Source organism: Nomascus leucogenys, chromosome 10 (assembly GCF_006542625.1).
Source record: "Nomascus leucogenys isolate Asia chromosome 10, Asia_NLE_v1, whole genome shotgun sequence".
Classification (NCBI taxonomy): Eukaryota; Metazoa; Chordata; class Mammalia; order Primates; family Hylobatidae; genus Nomascus; species Nomascus leucogenys.
This window is the reverse complement of record NC_044390.1, coordinates 85,310,447-85,330,091: the sequence shown is the minus strand read 5'-3', so window position 1 is coordinate 85,330,091 and position 19,645 is coordinate 85,310,447. Positions and strand designations below refer to the sequence as shown.

General features: G+C 47.1%; 2 protein-coding genes across 5 annotated transcripts in view; one reads left to right on the top strand and one right to left on the bottom strand.

Annotated features, from left to right (window-relative positions):
* The window catches only part of TAOK3 (TAO kinase 3), a 223,683-nt gene extending 220,242 nt beyond the window's left edge, over window positions 1-3,441 (top strand). For 3 of the 4 annotated variants that reach the window (XM_030821486.1, XM_030821484.1, XM_030821485.1), the window contains 2 exons: window positions 853-1,035; window positions 2,087-3,435. In XM_030821486.1, the coding sequence (XP_030677346.1) occupies window positions 853-1,035; window positions 2,087-2,248 (345 nt within the window). In that variant the 3' untranslated portion in view covers window positions 2,249-3,435. Of the gene's footprint in view, window positions 1-852; window positions 1,036-2,086 lie in introns of all 4 variants that reach the window. The other variant, XM_003274452.2, reaches the window with a different exon arrangement.
* Window positions 3,442-8,006: 4,565 nt separating this feature from the next.
* Window positions 8,007-15,784, bottom strand: PEBP1 (phosphatidylethanolamine binding protein 1). The gene is made up of 4 exons (XM_030821483.1): window positions 15,303-15,784; window positions 13,508-13,617; window positions 12,102-12,202; window positions 8,007-8,998 (listed from the first exon to the last, which is right to left on the bottom strand). The coding sequence occupies exons 1-4, from the start codon at window positions 15,435-15,437 to the stop codon at window positions 8,781-8,783; spliced, it is 564 nt and encodes a 187-aa protein (XP_030677343.1). The 5' UTR covers window positions 15,438-15,784; the 3' UTR covers window positions 8,007-8,780.
* Window positions 15,785-19,645: the final 3,861 nt, after the last annotated feature.

Genomic DNA, 19,645 nt, shown 5'->3' with positions numbered 1-19,645 from the left:
TTTTTTAAAAAATCTTTGTATAGATGGGGGTCTCACAATATTTCCCAGGCTAGTATTGAACGCCAGGCCTCAAGCAGTCCTCACACCGTGGCCTCCCAAAGCACTGAGATAACACAGGTGAGCCACCAGCCAGGGAAGAGATTTTGAACCACTTGGAGTTTTGGATTGGCTGGCTAGCAATGTAACCTTTATAGCCAACAATAGGTGCCAACATTACTACTTGGAGCATAACAGTACTGTGGTATATTCCTCAAGTTTTATGGAAATTGGAATCAATTTTTTAGAGCTAAGTATATCTAAATGATTTTAGGGTTAAAGATCTTGAAATAAGGACATGATCAGTTGAAACCAAAATAATGATAACCACTACTATTTATTGAACACTTGTAATGCATTGAGAACTGTGCCTAGGATTTTATATGAATTCTTTCATTTAATCCTCCCACCAATCTCAGGCAATAGGAACTATTCTTGTTATTTTCTTGAGGATGAAACACATGAGATCTAGAGAGGTAGGTAATGTGCCAAGGTGTAACACACACAAGTGGTTGGTGTAGCTATAATTCAAGCCCAGGAGCCTACCTTCCAAAGCCCACAGGTGTAGCCTTCCTGACGACTGCTGCTGTGGTTTCAGGTGATACTGAAAAGAATGTGTTTGGTATTGTAGCCCATTGGGCAGACTTGACTGTTTTTGATTCCTAACTCTGAATGTACCCAGAGCATCTGTGTTTTTGAGGGGGCAACCAATTTCAGTCCAAATGAGGAAACCTCTTCCAGTAGTCACCAAGGGCTGTAGGCCACCAAGGGCTGTAGGCAAGGGTGCATGACCGTGTGTGTCTTCTGTGCCCGCAGTTACGGCTAGATGAGGCTCAAGAAGCAGAATGCCAGGCCTTGAGGCTACAGCTCCAGCAGGAAATGGAGCTGCTCAACGCCTACCAGAGCAAAATCAAGATGCAAACAGAGGCACAACATGAACGTGAGCTCCAGAAGCTAGAGCAGAGAGTGTCTCTGCGCAGAGCACATCTTGAGCAGAAGGTATGAGAGCATTACTGGGGGTCCCGTGCCACTGGGTGGAAGGGGGCATGGCTGAGGGAACTGCCATATATGCAGCCTTCCTTAGTTGGAGATTAAACTGGGCACTTTTCACTTATCTGCTTTATGCTACTGGTACCCTTGTGAGTTAGGCATTGTCCCCATTCTACAGGCTGAAACACCAAGGCACGCATGTCTGACCCCACATCCTAAGTCTTTCTGCTACTCTGCTAGGAAACCCTCAATGTTCCCAGCCAGAGGAATGATGTGGGTTGCTGGGGGGATTGATGTGACACCTGAAAGGTACTGTGAGCTGATAGCAGGGCTGCCAAATGGCACGAGGAAGCCAAATGTATAATAGATTTGACTTTTCAGCGATTTTTAAACCAAGAGAAATCACCAGCAGGGCTCTTTAAAAAAAAATTAAAATGATGATAGGCTGATATTGCCATGCATAATAAATGTTATCCCAACTGAAATATTCATTGCTTTAGATATTCTGAGGAATATGAAGTAGAAAAGATTTCATAGGGCATCTCAAAGCTGTTAAGCATTTATTTGCTTAACCAGTGATTTGCACTTTCTTCCAGTAGTTCCCTGAGACCAACGTAACAGACTATTTTCCCAGCTCCTGTTCTAGAACTAAATTACTAATGACCCAGGAGGCATTTGGCTCTCTGTGGGAAAGCAGCACAATGCAATTGTGCTTGAGTGTCTTTTAGCTTCTTGTGAGCCATCCCCTAACACAGGACACTGACCTAGATCCGCCCAGCTGCTGGGCTTGCTAGAATGGCATTGCCAGCCCCAGGTGGACCCCAAACATTTTTATTCTTGTGAGCAAGTTTTAAATATAATGATTTAGATGCATTGATCACAGGACTCGGCCAGCCTTCCTCGGTCCTCCCTTAGTTCCTGTGTGTGTGTGTGTGTGCGCACTTCATATGTGTGCCTATGTGTGTGTGCATGTCATATGTGTGCCTATGGGTGTATCGTGTGCATGTGGGTGCCTGTTAGGAGATGCCTTCCATTAAGAACTGCGTTGTGCTTGTTTCAGATTGAAGAGGAGCTGGCTGCCCTTCAGAAGGAACGCAGCGAGAGAATAAAGAACCTATTGGAAAGGCAAGAGCGAGAGATTGAAACTTTTGACATGGAGAGCCTCAGAATGGGATTTGGGAATTTGGTTACATTAGATTTTCCTAAGGAGGACTATAGATGAGATTAAATTTTTTGCCATTTACAAAAAAAAAAAAGAAAACAGAAAAAAATTCAGACCCTGCAAAACCACATTCCCCATTTTAACGGGCGTTGCTCTCACTCTCTCTCTCTCTCTTACTCTTACTGACATCGTGTCGGACTAGTGCCTGTTTATTCTTACTCCATCAGGGGCCCCCTTCCTCCCCCCGTGTCAACTTTCAGTGCTGGCCAAAACCTGGCCGTCTCTTCTATTCATAGTACACGTCACAGTATTGATGTGATTCAAAATGTTTCAGTGAAAACTTTGGAGACAGTTTTAACAAAACCAATAAACCAACACAAAAAAAGTGGATGTATATTGCTTTAAGCAATCACTCATTACCACCAATCTGTGAAAGTAAAGCAAAAAAAAATAATAATAAATGCCAAGGGGGAGAGAGACACAATATCCGCAGCCTTACACCTTAACTAGCTGCTGCATTATTTTATTTTATTTTATTTTTTTGGTATTTATTCATCAGGAATAAAAAAAAAACAAAGTTTTATTAAAGATTGAAAATTTGATACATTTTACAGAAACTAATTGTGATGTACATATCAGTGGTGACATATTATTACTTTTTTGGGGATGGGGGGTGGGTGGGGTGAAGAGATCTTGTGATTTTTAAGAACCTGCTGGCAAGAGTTTAACTTGTCTTCAGCATATTCTGATTGTATCATAATCATTTTCTGCTGTTGCAGAGGATGTGAATACACTTAAGGAGCTCACAGAATCCCAGTAGCACAAATTGGGCTTTGGCAAATCGTGTATTTTGTGTATAGAAGGAATTTAAGGAGAGGTATTACTTATTTTCATATTGTATTTTAACTGTTTCTCTGATCAAATTTTTTTACTTCCTCCTCCTGTTCCTCCCCACCTCCCTCCTTTTCCAATTCAGTATTTGGAGTTCAGCACTGTCTCTCAATCAGATCATCTTGATCTTTTTCTTTATTTCCCTTCCCCTTCCTAAGTCCCATTTCTTGGTCATAAATATTGCATTATTCACACTTTCAAACTGTGTATTTTCTTACAATAAAAAATGATGAAAAAAAAAAAGGCTTTACTTCTTTTGCATGCACTTTAAAAACAAAACGAAACATTTTTCAGGTTCCAAGGAAGAGCATGATAACTGTCAGAGCTTTTAATTATATTTGTAAATAAAAGTGTTCATCACATCGCCTTGCTGTGTTATTGTAGCAGGAGGTTTCCCTTCTAGGTTCACCAGTTCACAATTCAGAGGGACAGCCACCCTCCTGAAACTGTTCTCCATAGCCTCGGTCGCTCCAAGAAGAGCCATTCAAGACTTTCAGGTAAAGCTCTGTCTTCCAAGTTCCTCTATGGGGGTGAAGATAGCGTTGCACCATTTGATGTGGGCACGTGGTTAACTGCACCTTTCTGTCCTAAAGAATAGAAGGCATGCATGCACGTGTGCACACGCACGCACACACACACACAAAACCCCCCACGTGCCAGTCGTGCATAGAAGCATGCATTGCTGAAGAGAGAAATTGGGCACCCTTAAAGAAAAGCAGGCTGTGGAGAAGGCACTATAATGAAATATTTGAAATGATCCCACTGTAAGATCCCTCTCCCCTTATATTCTGCTTTTATTAGAATAATTTTACATGTAAAACAATGAGATAGTAAAAAATATAAAATTTCAGGGATATGATTTGGGAGTCAGGACAATCTCAGTAAGATCCCATATGCTTAAGCCTCTATCAGGCTTGCCCAACCCACCTTATTTTGCTGTTACTCTGTTTTGTTTTGTTTTAGGCTTTTGGCAGCCTGAAGCTATGGTTTTTGGTTTCTGTGTCTAGTGATAAATGGAAAAGGGGGACAAGGAAGGGGCTTTACTGGCCCAACCAGAAACAGAAACTAAGAACCCATGACTGTGTTGTCTCCCTTGGACACTCCTGGAAATTGCTCTTTAGAATATGATGACCTGGGGTGGGCCCAGCACTTTGGAAGGCTGAGGTGGGTGGATCACCTCAAGTCAAGAGTTCAAGACCAGCCTGGCCAGCATGGTGAAACCCCGTCTCTACTAAAAATACAAAAATTAGCTGGGCATAATGGCGGGTGCCTGTAATCCCAGCTACTTGGGAGGCTGAGGCAGGAGAATCGCTTGAAAGTGGGAGGCGGAGGTTGCAGTGAGCCAAGATTGCGCCACTGCACTCCAGCCTGGGCAACAACAGTGAAACTCTGTTTCAAAAAAAAAAAAAAAAAATATGATGACCTAAAGATCATTCTTGTTTCCTACAGGATGTTCATGTGTCAGAGACAAATGTGACCAATCATGTTCACTCTGATAGGCTAAAGCAGAAAGGTATACTCATAAAATTAAAAAATAATTATCAACATGGGTTAATCCCAACCCCAAAACCTTTTGAAACATCACACTCAGTGATAATTGTGTTTCCTAAGTACCTCTGTTCATTGGAGTTTCTATATTAGGTACATCTGAAAATAATACTGGAAAGGGTTAGAGAAACAGATAACATCAATGGCGTGCTTATGCTTGCCACATGATGGAACACTAGGATTTCACAAATGAAGAAATAAGCTCACTCCAGAGTAAGTGGCAGGGTGGGGTCTGAATCGAGACCTGTCTATCTATACCCAAAGAGGTATTCCATCTTCAGTAGGGTAGAAAAGCTTCCTGTAGCCTCTTTGATCCATTTCTCACTGTGGTGAGAAATGTCTAGCTAGTTTGGGAAAGGGCCCTATGTCTGAGATTGTAGGTGCTCTCTTTAGAAAAGGTCTCGGCGGCTCACAGCTGTAATCCCAGCACTTTGGGAGACCGAGGTGGGTGGATCACCGGAGGTCAGAAGTTTGAGACCAGCCTGGCCAACATGGTGAAACCCCGTCTCTACTAAAAATACAAAAATCAGCCGGGCGTGGTGGTGGGCGCCTGTAATCCCAGCTACTAGGGAGGCTGAGACAGGAGAATCGCTTGAACCCAGGAGGCGGAGATTGCAGTGAGCCAAGATTGTACCACTGCACTCCAGCCTGAGCAACAGAATGAGACTCAGTCTCAAAAAAAAGTCCCACTGCGCAAGTTTGTCAGGGATGTGTCCCAGGGCAGTTACCAGGAAGCAGAGATGTGGGTCCCTGCTCCTAACACCTGCTATGGACAGAGTTGTCCAACTCCTCCTAGTACCTGCCTGAGGAGGCAGTAAGGAAGGCAGGGGGACTAGGAAGGCTGAGGCAGGAGAATCGCTTGAACCCAGGAGGCGGAGGCTGCAGTGAGGAAACAGGGCTGAGGAAACTGGACTTTTGTACTTTGTTCTTATATGACAATCAGGCCAAGTTTAGTCACTTACATACATTAACTATTAGTCCCAACAAAAGATGATTTTGTCCTCCAACAACCCTGTGAGGTAAATAAGACAGGCTGACAACCCCCTGCAACCCTGATGTTTTTTAAAATGAGGAAGCTGGAATTTGTGACCCAGTGGGCCCGGTGGTTATCAGCTGGACCTTGAGGCCAGAGTTGAGTTCAGAAAAGGGGGTCACCCACTTCCTAGCCGCCCTTGGGCAAGTTCACATCACATACCAGTTGAAGAAGGCATCACCCTTCTTTCTAAGATGACTACTGCCTTCTCATATATATGTATTTTTTTTCTCTTCAGTTCCATGTTAGTATTAATGTGTTTTTCTTTTTCTTTTTTTTTTTTTTAGATGGAGTCACCCAGGTTGGAGTGCAGTGGCCTGATCTTGGTTCACTGCATCCTCCACCTCCCAGGTTTAAGCAGTTCTTCTGCCTCTACCTCCCAAGTAGCTGGAATTACTGCAGCCTTGACCTCCTGACCTCAAGTGATCCTCCCACCTCAGCCTCCCTAGTAGCTGGGACTACAGGAATGAGTCCACACATCGGGCTAATTTTTGCATTTTTTTAGAGAGATAGGGGTTTTGCCATGTTGCCCAGGCTGGTGATCTGCCCCACCTTGGCCTCACAAAGTGCTGGGATTACAGGTATGAGCCTCCATGCCCAGACTTTACATTTATTTTCAAGGTCAACAGGACAGTTTTTTTTTTTTTGAGACAGAGGAGTTTTGCTCTTGTCACCCAGGCTCAAGTGCAATGGCGCGATCACAGCTCACTGCAACCTCGCCTCCCAGGCTCAAGCGATTCTCCTGCCTTAGCCTCCCTAGTAGCTGGGATTACAAGCGCCCACCACCATGTCCAGCTAATTTTTGTATTTTTAGTAGAGATGGTGTTTTACCATGTTGGCCAGGCTGGTCTTGAACTCCTGACCTCAGTTCATCCACCCACCTCAGCCTCCCAAAGTGCTGGGATTACAGGCGTGAGCCACGACGCCCGGCTGACAGTTGTTTTATTTATAACTTGTGTTCAACAAAATCTTACTACGTAAAAAAACGAATTTTAAAACTCTAAAGTAAAAAAAACAAAAAACAAAAAAACAAACTTCCAGGCTTGGCATGGTGGCTCATGCCTGTAATCCCAGCACTTTGAGGCCAAAGCAGGTCAGGAGATCAGGAGGTCAGGAGTTTGAGAGCCGCCTGGCCAACATGGCAAAACCCCTTTTCTACTAAAAATACAAAATTAGCTGGGCATAGTGGTGATGATGCCTGTAATCCTAGCTACTCAGAAGGCTGAGGCAGGAGAATCACTTGAACCCACTCAGAAAGTGGAGGTTGCGGTGAGCCGAGATTTTTCCACTGCGTTCCAGTCTGGGTGGCAGGGCGAGACTCCATCTCAAAAAAATAAAAAAAATAAAACTTACGCTGGGCGCGGTGGCTCAAGCCTGTAATCCCAGCACTTTGGGAGGCCGAGGCAGGCGGATCACGAGGTCAGGAGATCGAGACCATCCTGGCTAACACGGTGAAACCCCGTCTCTACTAAAAATACAAAAAATTAGCCGGACGTGTTGGCGGGCGCCTGTAGTCACAGCTACTCGGGAGGCTGAGGCAGGAGAATGGCATGAACCCGGGCGGCGGAGCTTGCAGTGAGCCGAGATCACGCCACTGCACTCCAGCCTGGGGGACAGAGCAAGACTCCGTCTCAAAAAAATAAAAAAAAATAAAAATAAAAATAAAATAAAAAAATAAAATGAAATAAAATAAAACTTAAATCTACCTTATGTGCTTCCAGCAAGGCAACATTTCCAAGTTTTTTCAGAGAAAAAAGTACTGCAGTGAAAGATGGGGAAGGGCCAGTCATTAGCACCTGTCAGGCCTGATTCAGGATCCCCCCTTTGCATCGCAGAGACCAAATCACAGTGATTTGTACCTTCAAACACCTCCTTTCCTTTCTTTTGGTACATCAGATGGCATGAGACCGTGACCTTCTCACCCTCCTACCCTGCGCACCTCTTTGGTACTGATTCTCTGTGAATAACACATCAGAACGGAAAGTGCAGGCTACTTCTTGGGCATTGTTACGGTGTCCGTGCCAGACTTCACCAAGGGGGAAGGTTTTCAGCCAGCTTCTTTAGAACATCCTTCTCGGGTCAAAAGGACCACTTGAAGCAAAGGTGCTTTTTGGGCAGTAAGACTCGGTCTCACGTTTTATGATTTTTTTTTAGAAACCTCAAGTCTGAACTGTTTGCTCCTGCTGTGGGTTAATGGCACATGTAGAGGCACAGACCCTCCGTATGGCCCCTGGAACAAGTCCCAGCTGTTACTTGCTGGTCACGGAGACGACTCACCCTGAGACTTGACTTCTCACACTTATGAAACCCATACCCAATAGAACAAAACATCTAGGGACTCGGTTCTTTCATTCAGGTTTCTATTTTTATTCAATTATAAGCAAACAGCACAATTAATGCAATGTTCAGCAACTCCAGACCAGCTTTTCTTACTCCCATGAAGAACGATCAATTTAGCAAACACAGATTTAAGGTTTCCTCCCAAGCTGTCAGCGAGCACTGCTGCCAGTCTAGATGGCCATGTCCCAACAACAGCAAAGCCACCCTCCCTCCTGCTTCTTCCAGGATTGCTCTTTAAAGGGACCAGAGCGACATACTGATGCCTATTGAGGCATCTGAGATGCACTGTGTTGGGGGTTAGCCTCAATGCCAGCCTCTGGTTGTCTAGGTGAGTGACATCACCATTAAAACACATTGTGTACCGTTCTGGACTCAGGATCACAAAGGCAGAGGCAACCAATCTTTTTTTTTTTTTTTTAAACCTCCCTTAAAGAGTCTTTGATGCTTTGCTCTATCACTGTAGACCTGGTCTTTTTCCCCCCAATTTTTTCTTTTTTACATTCTGGGTTGCTATTTTCAGATTAACAATTTTATGACCCCATCACAGTACCAAAATACCCCCCAAAATGAAGTTCAAATTTGATCAAAACATAAATCAGAGTGAGTGAGTAAAATTATAAAGGCCAGGCAGCAGGAAAAGTCATCCTCAACCACCATCTGGTCAGGTCTCACTCGTGCTAAGGGGGGGCAGGAAGAGGAGAAATCTATTATGCATGCAACACTGAACTGGGGAACATGGCTTGGGGCCTCCAGGTAGGTTCAGGTCCCCAAGCTAACCCCCTACTTCCCAGACAGCTGCTCGTACAGTTTGGGCACATAGTCGTCCCACTCGGCCTGGTAACACGTGCCGGCCACTGGGGCCCTGAGCTCATACTTTTTACGGAAGGACGCCACCTTGAATTTGCCACGGTGGTCTCCAGATCGGTTGCTGAGGATGGGCTCGTCACACTTTAGCGGCCTGTCCTGCTCGTAAACCAGCCAGACATAGCGGTGGAGGCCTGTGGGGAGAGGCAGAGGGAAGATGTGCACACAGCCCAGCACTTGAGATGGGGACATCATCCGCTTTTATCAAATGTTTCAACATGGAGGCACCCAGACCACACCATTTATAAGGAGGACACCGAGGGTCCAGACAGGTATTTGGTGCAAATTAACATTTAATGGCAATTAACATATTGATGGCAAAAACCACAATTACTTTTGCATCAACCTAATAGAATGTGTTAGACCCCTGCTGTAACTGGTGTCAAGCCCAAGCCCTTAGTTCCAGCCTCTCCTGGCCTGTGGGATCATGCCTCTGCACCCCCTTATCCTCGCCTCCCACGAGGCTCCGTGCTCTTCATTCATCCCACTTCAGGCTCCCGGCCCATCTCAAGTCACCACCCACCACCTCCCGTCAGAACACCCATTCACTTCTGTCAGGTAGGAGAAACCAATTAAGGGCAAAGCAAATCAATGACCAGGGCCCACCATACCACAATCGAGCCTCCAGGATAAAGGAGAACATTTTCTTTCTACCTCCAAAACTTACTTCCTTAGAAAACTGGAGACCTGCTCCTAAGTGACCCAGACTCACTTTAAGCAGCTTTCTACAAGCTTCAACGATGGACTGGATGCAAATAGGTCCCATGAGCTTTTATTTTTTTAAAAAGTGGGTTTGTTTTTTTTTTTTTTTTTGAGATGGAGTCTCACTCTGTTGCCTAGGCGTGGAGTGCAGTGGCGTGATCTCGGCTCATTGCAACCTCAGCCTCCCGGGTTCGAGTGATTCTCCTGCCTCAGCCTCCTGAGTAGCTGGGATTACAGGTACACGCCACCACACCCAGTTTTGTTTTGTTTTGTTTTGTTTTTGTATTTTTAGTAGAGACCAGGTTTCGCCATGTTGGCGAAACTCCTGACCGCAAGTGATCCACCCATCTCGCCCTCCCAAAGTGCTGGGATTACAGCTGTGAGCCACTGCGCCCGGCTAGAAACAAAGTTATTTTTTAAAAAGTTGTTTAAATATTTGCACACCCATGTTCAATGCAGCAGTATTCACAATAGCTAAGAAGCAGAAGCAACCCAATTGTCCACTGATGGATGAAAAGATGATCAGAATGTGGTTTATACACACAACAGAATGTTATCCAGCCTTTTATTTTTTCTTTACTCCTCTGTGTTACTCTAGGACTATTCAGCCTTAAAAAGAAATTCAGACACATGCTACACCACAGAACCTTGCGAACATCACATTAGTGAAATTAGCCAGTCGCAAGACAAATACTGTACAATTCCACGAGGTATCTAAAGTAGACAAACGCTGCAACAGAAAGTGGAATGGTGGCTGCCGGGGCTAGGGGAAGGGAAATGGGGAGCTGTTGTTCAATGGGGACAGGGTTTCTGTTGGGGAAGATGAAAAATCTAGAGATCTGTTTCACAACAATGTGAATGTAGTGGCCGGGCATGGTAGCTCACACCTATAATCCCAGGACTTTGGGAGGCCAAGGTGGGAGGGTCGCCTGAGTCCAGTAGGAGGAATTTGAGACCAGCTTGGGCAATATGGCGAAACCCCGTCTCTACTAGAAATACAAAAATTTGCTGGATGTGGTAGCCTGTGCCTGTAGTCCCAGCTTCTCGGGAGAATGAAGTAGGAGGGTTGCTTGAGCCCAGGAGGTGAGCTGAGCCCTGCAGTGAGCTGAAAACGTGCCACTACACTCCAGCCTAGGGGACACAGTAAGACCCTATCTCAAAAAAAAAAAAAAAAAAAAAAACCAACGTGAATGTAGTTAACACTACTGTAGTGTACACTTAAAAATGGTTAAGATGGAGGGGGCGCAGTGGCTCACACGTGTAATCCCAGCACTTTGAGAGGCTAAGGCAGGTGGATCACTTGAGGTCAGGAGTTCGAGACCAGCTTGGCCAAGATGGTGAAACCCCGTCTCTACTAAAAATACAAAAATTAGGCAGGCATGGTGGCACGTGTCTGTAATCCCAGGTGGCACGTGTCTGTAATCCCAGCTACCCAGGAGGCAGAGGTGGGAGGATCACTTGAACCCAGGAGGCGGAGCTTGCAGTGAGCCGAGATGGTGCCACTGCACTCCAGCCTGGGAGACAGCAAGACTCCGTCTCAAAAAAAAAAAAAAAATTAGAACATAGTTCTTACTTGAGAGAACTGCTTTATTCTCATGGGTAAGCTTCCCATAATTAAGCTGCCTAATTTTATAACTGCCCTAGAGAACTTACTATGTCCCTGGGAAATCTGTCCCTTTACCGTCTACTATGCATGCGTGAGAGGGTTTAAAGGCATCTGATGCTTCCGGGTCTACAGAGAAAACATGAGTCCATGTCAGAGATGTTCTTGTACCTCTTCATGTTAACTCCTGGCTGGATAAGCTGTACAAAAGCTAGGATTGTGACAGTTCCACCAAATGGAAACATCCTGAACTGAACACCAGGAAATAAGAATGCATCTCTCACCATCAGCTTAGGCAGCACTTACCCAACCTGGAAAGTTTCAATACGGTGGTCTTTCTCTTTCTATCTCTAGATATCTACATGTATTTTATATATAATAGCTATAACACAATACAATGTGTGTGTGTGTGTGCGCGCCTTCAATATAGTTCTACTGAAGTCTTCCAAATCTTTTTTCAATATACCAAACTAGACTTTTTCAGAAACAAATACGGAGGGCAACCTTATATAGTTAATTTGGAAACTATGATCATTTCTGAATTTTTTTATACAATTAGAAACAAAGATCACCCCGGGCAAAGGCTTGAGATAGTTTAACCGTGTATTCCACCCACTGCAGCCCCAAAAGGCCATGCTAAGCTTTCTGCAACAGTGCTTCCCTCTCGCCGACTTCCCTGCTTGCTAAAGGGCTAGAGGTGCAGAGGCAATTCTACACAGAGGGTCCATCTGTCCAGAACCCAAGGCTCTAGCCACCTGACACTCCCGCAGGTCTGAATGTGTGCCCTGAAGGCAGCTGCCCTAGAGGTGAGCTGAGATGCTATTTCCAGCAGGGTTAAGGGCTCTCAAAAGAAAAGAAAAAAGCATTGGGCCAATCCTAATGTGCCCCCAGGCTCCCTCCCCAACTTCCCACCAAAAACAATCTTTACTAACCTGTGCCCTTGGGAGGCCCCGAGCCCACATAATCGGAGAGGACTGTGCCACTGCTGATGTCATTGCCCTTCATGTTGACCACCAGGAAATGATGCCATTCTCTGCATGAAGAAACACGGGATGTCAGCATCACAGGAGATCAGGGAACATTCACTGCACAGCCAGCAACTGGGCATCGAGAACATGCTGAGTGCCAGAACACAGCCACGAACAACAGTCCTTTGTTTTTTTTTTTTTTTTTTTTTTTTGAGACAGAGTCTCGATCTGTCGCCCACGTTGGAATGCAGTGGCACGATCTCAGCTCACTGCAACCTCCGCCTCCTGGGTTCAAGCAATTCTCTGCCTCAGGCTCCCGAGTAGCTGGGGTAACAGGCGCCTGCCACCATGCCTGGCTAGTTTTTGTATTTTTAGTAGCCGGGGTTTCACCATGTTGGCCAGACTGGTCTTGAACTCCTGACCTCGTGATCCACCCGACTCGGCCTCCCAAAGTGTTGGGACTACAGGCGTGAGCCACCACACCCGGCCCAGTCCTCACTTTCTTAGAGGCCAGCACGAACCTCATGTGTTTGCAGAAGAGCAGACCCAGCCCCTCCCACCCTCTGACATTTTCTAGAGCAAAGGCCAGCAAACTTTCCATTAAAAGGCCAGAGAATAAATGTGTTAAGCTTTGGGGGCCACAGTCTCTGTTGCAACTATTCAACTTGGCCTTGGCAGCATGAAAGCAGCCACAGACGAACATAGCTGTGCTCCAATAAAATGTAACTGATGGACACTGACATGTAAATTTTGTGTAGTTTCCACATCACAAAGCACTATTCTTCTTTCAATTTTTCACCAATCATTTAAAAATGTAAAAACCAGGCCGGGCATGGTGGCTCACACCTGTAACCCCAGCACTTTGGGAGACTGAGGCGGGCAGATCACCTGAGGTCAGGAGTTCGAGAGCAGCCTGGACAAGGTGAAACCCCGTCTCTACTAAAAATACAAAAATTGGCCAGGCATGGTGGTGGGTGCCTGTAATTCCAGCTACTTGGGAAGCTGAGGCATGAGAATCACTTGAACCCGGGAGGTGGAGGTTGCAGTGAGCCAAGATCATGCCACTGCACTCCATCTTGGGTGACTGAGACTCTGTCTCAAAAAAATAAAAAATAAATAACTAAATAAAAATGTAAAAACCATTCTTAGTTCATGGGGCTGTACAAAAACAGCCCACAGGTGCATATGGCTCTTGGCTGTGAGTTACAGACACCCGCTGTAGGGGGCAGAAGGGCAGGAAAGGCACTCTCTGGCCTAAGCATGGGTGGGGGCCTCCCAAACCAGGTCTACTTCTCCATGTCCAGCAAGGGACTTACACCCGATAAGTCATGTCTGCATGACCTGCTCTTCTCGTCTTTTCCAACTCTCACCTGTATTTGGGATCCTTCCTGCTGGGAGCATCCGGATCTGTCAGGACCAAGGTGTAGAGCTTCCCTGAATCAAGACCATCCCACGAAATGCTGGTGGGTCTATTCTTAACCTGTATGAAGGAACCAGTTTGGAGTAAAAAGGTCAGAAATGAAGAAACTGGCTGGGTGTGGTGGCTCACGCCTGTAATCCCAGCACTTTGGGAGGCCTAGGAGAGAGGATCACTTGTGGTCAGGGGTTCGAGACCAGCCTGGCCAACACGGTGAAACCTGCCTCTACTAAAAATACAAAACTCAGCTGGGCATGGTGGTGGGCACCTGTAATCCCAGCTACTCGGGAGGCTGAGGTAGGAGGATCACCTGAGCTGGGGAGGCAGAGGCTGCAGTGAGCTAAGATCACCCCACTGCACTCCAGCCTGGGTGACAGTGAGACTCTGTCTCAAAAACAAGAAATGCTGAAGAAACCAGTACTCTTTCTTTGATCTCAGACTCTCCAAAGACAAAACAGAATAGATTTTTAATAAAATCAATGACCCTGTATTGACTCTAAGAGCCAGGAGCTGGAGTTTTATATACGTTATTTATTTTATTCGAGACTAGGTCTCCTTCTGTCACTCAGGCCGGAGTGTAGTGACGCTATCAAGGCTCACTGTAGCCTCAACCTCCAGTGCTCAATCGATCGATCCTCCTACCTCAGCCTCCTGAGCAGCTGGGAACTACATGCTCACACCATCACACCTGGCCAATTTTTTTTTTGTAGAGTTGGGGTCTTGCTATGTTGCCCAGGCTGTGTATTATTTCAGTCCCAACACCACCATGGGGCTAGTATCCCAGCACACTATTAACAGAAACAGATGAGGCTGGGATTCCAACCCTGGCACTGAGTCCCCCTCTCAACGACACCCTTACATTGTCTGTCCGGAATCACAGCGTTAGTGGATTTGGTGATCAGGAGGTTACCTGGAGCTTGCTAAAGTGAAATCTGCATTAACTGTTTCAAAGTGCAGAGAAAAGCAGAAAGCCAAGGTGATGAGAGGCGGGCAGGGAGCAGGGAAAGGGAGGCTGTGTTAGATGGGCACTACATATTTAAACATCCAAAAAAATTAAATTCTGTGAACATCCAAAACAATGTAAGGTCAGGGCAGTTTATTTTACACTGTTGCCCGGAGTTTCATAACCAACTAGCAGTGGCGTCTGCAAATCTAGTTTCTTCACTTTCGGCAGCCCCAGCCGTGGGCCTTGAGGTCAAACAGCAAAACTAAACCTTTGCCCTCCAGCGTTCCGGCTGCACGCTCCTGACCGATTTAACAAAGGAGAAATCGGCCGGCGCGCTCATCGCCAGTTACATAATGCGTCACAGGCTCTCGCGTGGGGCTTCAGCCCTCCAAAACGAGGCCTAAAATGCTGAGGCCCTAAGGGAAGCTCTGGGGACGTCCGGGCGGCCACAGCCTACTCCGTCCCAGCGACGTCCCTCTCCAGCGCCCTGCCCTGTCGGGGGAGAGGGGGATCCGGCCTGTTTCCGGACCTAGGTCCCTCTTGGGCCTGAAGCCCGGGAAAAGTGAATGAATTTCTGCCGCAGGCCGAACCTGCCCGGCTACGCCACAGGCCGGGTTCCCGGTGCTCGGGGTGGCCCCCAGGCATGGGACATGGACCCGGGGACCTCTGGCCTGGGGGGCCTCGACACACGCAGGCTGAACCTCCCCACCGCCCCTGGCCCTGTCTCGGCTGGGTCCCACCCAGGCGGCTGGCACAGGCCTCCGCGCCGGGCGGCTCGCTGCACGCCCGCAGTCCGGTGTACCTGGGTGGGCGTCAGCACTTTGCCCAGCTCGTCCACCGCCGCCCCGGCGTAGGTGACATGCAGCGGGTGCTGCGGCTGCTCGTCCACTTCTTGCAGGCTCAAGGGCCCGGACCACTTGCTGAGGTCCACCGGCATGGCGAGGCCAAGCAGAGCGTGCAGCCGGGAGTGCTGCGGTAGGCCAGGCGCGGGCGGCAGCGGCGACACGGAGAGCTCAGCACACTGGCCCGGGAAGACGCAGACCCAGCGACCACGCGAGAACAGGCGCCTCAGCCACCGCCCAGCCCCGCGCACCGCCCCACGCCACGCCCGCCGCTCCCTGGCCTCTGATTGGCCGAAGCTGGCAGAGCAGGGCCGCTCGCTCTCCTGGGTCCATGCAACCTGCTCCGGGTGGCAGCCGAGTTCTCGGGAACCGCGGCTCGGCCTGCAAGGCTGTTGTTTCAAGAAATGAAAATGAAGGGCGCCCTGGAATAGGTTCGCCTAAGAGAGAGGTTCGTGTCTTAGAAAGTGTCTCTGGGAAAAAAAAATGCAAATGAATTCGCCTTAGTTGCGTTTTGGTTTTCTTAATTTTTTGCATGATTCTTTGCCCCACTTTCCAAATTCAGCAACATGGCCTGGCGCGGTGGCTCATGCCTGTATTGCCAGCACTTTGGGAGGCCAAAGCAGGAGGATCGCTTGAGCCCAGGAGTTTGAGACCATCCTGGACAACGTAGCGAGACCCCGTCTTTACAGAAAACTTAAAAAAAAAAAAAAAAAAAAAGCCAGACATAGTGATGCATGCTTGTAGTCCTAGCTACTCGGGAGGCTGGGGAGGGCGGATAACTTTTTTTTTTTATTTGAGACGGAGTCTTGCTCTGTTGTCCAGGCTGGAGTGCGGTGGCATGATCTCGGCTCACTGCAAGCTCCACCTCCCGGGTTCACGCCATTCTCCTGCTTCAGCCTCCCGAGTAGCTGGGACTACAGGCGCCCACCACCACTCCCTGCTAATTTTTTGTATTTTTAGTAGAGACGGGATTTCACCGTGTTAGCCACGATGATCTCGATCTCCTGACCTCGGCCTCTCAAAGTGCTCCGATTAGAGGCGTGAGTCACCACGCCCGGCCGATCACTTCTTGAATCTAGGAGTTCGAGGCCGGGGTGAGCTACGATCTTGCCACTGCACTCCTGTCTGCGCTTCAGAGCGAGGCCACATCACACACACACACACACACACACACACACACACACACACACACACACACAGCAAATTCAGAAACAGTAAGGCCTTGCTTTTCTCCTGCACTTTAAAACGAGCCAGATTCTCTGTATTTTCGCACGTGATCACTTGTCATCGTAATTGCCTGATGAGAGCACCTGAGTGAACTTTTGAGCATTTAAATATATGGGGAAATGTATTTGTCTGTTTTCTCCACACACAAAATTCGTCCTCACAAAATTCCTGAGAAATGTTTGGGTTTTGTTTTGTTTGTTTGTTTTTTGAAAAACAATTTTAAACCATATGTATTCATACCAAAACTGCTCTTACTGTGACCACCAGCTGCTTGCTTTTTGCTGAATATGATAAGCACTGTTTTTTTTTTTTTTCTTTTTGAGACGGAGTCTCGCTCTGTCGCCCAGGCTGGAGTGCAGTGGCGTGATCTCAGCTCACGGCAACCTCCGCCTCCCAGGTTCAAGCAATTCTCCTGTCTCAGCCTCCTAAGTAGCTGGGATTACAGGCACGCGGCACCGTGCCCAGCTAATTTTTGTATTTTTAGTAGAGACAAGAGTTTCACCACGTTGGCCAGGCTGGTCTCGAACTCCTGACCTCGTGATTCGCCTGCCTCAGCCTCCCAGACTGCTGGGATTACAGGCATAAGCCACCGCGCCCAGCCAATAAGCACTATTTAATAGTTCTTATCTGTTTTGACTCTTGACATTGATAATTCCTCCCATGGAATAAAAAGTTGTGTCTTGATTTACATTCTTACTAGGAAATAATATGAGTTCATTGTAGAAAATCAAAGAAAAAAACCCAAAGAAGTAGAAATCCCCTTCTATCCCACTACTTTGATACAAACGTCAGTAATCATTTAGGGTATATCTTTCCTACTTAAAAATAATATGAGTATGGATGATTTTGTTGTTTATTCACCAAAAGATTGCATTATATCCTACCATTATAAAATAGCCATATCAAAAATAGGTCGTCAGGCCAGGTGGGGTTGCTGAGGCCTCTAATCCTAGCACTTTGGGAGGCTGAGGCAGGAGGATCACTTGAGTCCAGGAGTTCAAGACCAGCCGGGACAACATGGTGAAACCCCATCTCTACAACAAAATACAAAAATTAGCCCGGTATGGAGGGATGTGCCGGTAGTCACAGCTACTACCAAGGCTGAGGCAGGAGGATCACTTGAGCCTGGGAGTTTGAGGCTGCAGTGAGCCGTGATTGTGCCACTGCACTCCAGCCTGGGCGACAGTGAGACCCTATCTCTACAAAAATAAAACAAAATAAAAAAAGTCTTCAACATTTTAATGACTTATTCTTCTCTAGATGTACCATCATTTATTCAACCATCATTTATTCAACAAGCGTCTTGATGTACTCTGTTCATTGTTTTCCTTTTACAAATATCACTGAAATGAATTTCCTTATACATATATCTTTAAAAACTTGAAAGACTGTTTTTGGAAAATTTTATTACATGGGAACTTTTATTAATTAGGTCAAAAAATACACACTTTATTTTTTGTTTGTTTTGAGACAGTCTTGCTCTGTCACCCAGGCTGGGATGCAATGGCACAACATGGTGAAACCCTGTCTCTACTAAAAATATAAAAATTAGCCAGGCATGGCCAGGAGCGGTGGCTCATGCCTGTAATCCCAGCACTTTGGGAGGCCAAGGCGGGCGGATCACGAGGTCAGGAGATCGAGACCATCCTGGCTAACATGGTGAAACCCCGTCTCCACTAAAAAAATACAAAAAAATCAGCCGGGCGTGATGGCGGGCGCCTGTGGTCCCAGCTACCACTCAGGAGGCTGAGGCAGAAGAATGGCGTGAACCTGGGAGGCCGAGCTTGCAGTGAGCCGAGATCGTGCCACTGCACTCCAGCCTGGGCGACAGAGCAAGACTCTGTCTCAAAAAAAAAAAAAACAAAAAAAAAAAAAAAAAAAAGAAAGGTAGGATAACTTGAAGTGGGAGGGCTTTCAGGTTTCACCGTGTTAGCCAGGATGGTCTCGATCTCCTGACCTCGTGATCCGCCCGCCTCGGCCTCCCAAAGTGCTGGGATTACAAGCGTGAGCCACCGCGCCCAGCCAAGTTATCCTACCTTTCTAAACCAAGGTTTTGTTTTTTTGTTTTGTTTTGTTTTTGAGACAGGGTCTCACTGTCACCCAGGCTGGAGTGCAGTGGTGCAATCACCGCTCACTGCAGCCTCAACTTCCTGGGCTCCAGCGGGCCTCCCACCTCCCACAGGTGTGTGCCACCACGCCTGGCTACGTTTTGTATTTTTAGTAGAGACAGGGTTTTGCCACGTTGCCCAGGCTAGTCTCGAACTCCTGAGCACAAGTGATCCACTGGCCTTAGCCTCCCAAAGTGCTAGGATTACAGATGTGAGCCACCACAGCTGGCCCCAATATATATCTTAAATGTATTTAATTGCTGTCTCATGTCTCCCTGAAATGTATAAAACCCAGCTGTGTCCAACCACCTTGGGCACATGTTCCCTGGGTCTCCTGAGGGCTGGGTCGTAGGCCATGGTCACTCATATTTGACTCAGAATGAATCTCTTCAAATGTGTTACAAAGTTTGACTCTTTTCATTGATGCTATTTATTCTGCTGTCCGCTTCTATTTCTGCCATGTGTGCCTCTTCTAGGCCAGGAGCTTGGGCAGGTGCTGGTTGAGGGTAGACTCAAATGAACCAGCCTGGAAAACCACGAGTTGTTTTTGTTTGTTGAGTGAGGACCAGGAAATTCACTGATGTGGTTATTCAGTGGAATGGCTTCATGCCAGTTTCACTCATTGTGCTTCTGTAAGAGAAACTGTTTAATAAGGGAATTTGGGGCCGGGGGCGGTGGCTTATGCCTGTAATCCCAGCACTCTGGGAGGCCGAGGCGGGTGGTTCACCTGAGGTCAGAAGTTGGAGAACAGCCTGGCCAACATGGTGAAATCCCTGTCTCTGTGAAAAATACAAAAATTACCTGGGCGTGGTGGTGAGCACCTGTAATCCCAGCTACTCAGGAGGCTGAGGCAGGAGCATCGCTTGAACCCGGGAGGCGGAGGTTGCAGTGAGCCAAGTTCGTGCCACTGCACTCCAGGCTGGGCAACACAGCAAGACTCTGTCTCAAACAACAACAAAACAAAACAA

Excerpts from the sequence above, each read along its gene's own strand:
- PEBP1 (XM_030821483.1), bottom strand. The coding sequence starts at position 15,437 with ATGCCGGTGGACCTCAGCAAGTGGTCCGGGCCCTTGAGCCTGCAAGAA. Across the intron at positions 12,203-13,507 it reads AGGAAGGATCCCAAATACAG|AGAATGGCATCATTTCCTGG; the intron begins GTGAGAGTTGGA and ends TTCTTCATGCAG. Across the intron at positions 8,999-12,101 it reads GGGGCCTCCCAAGGGCACAG|GCCTCCACCGCTATGTCTGG; the intron begins GTTAGTAAAGAT and ends CTCTCCCCACAG.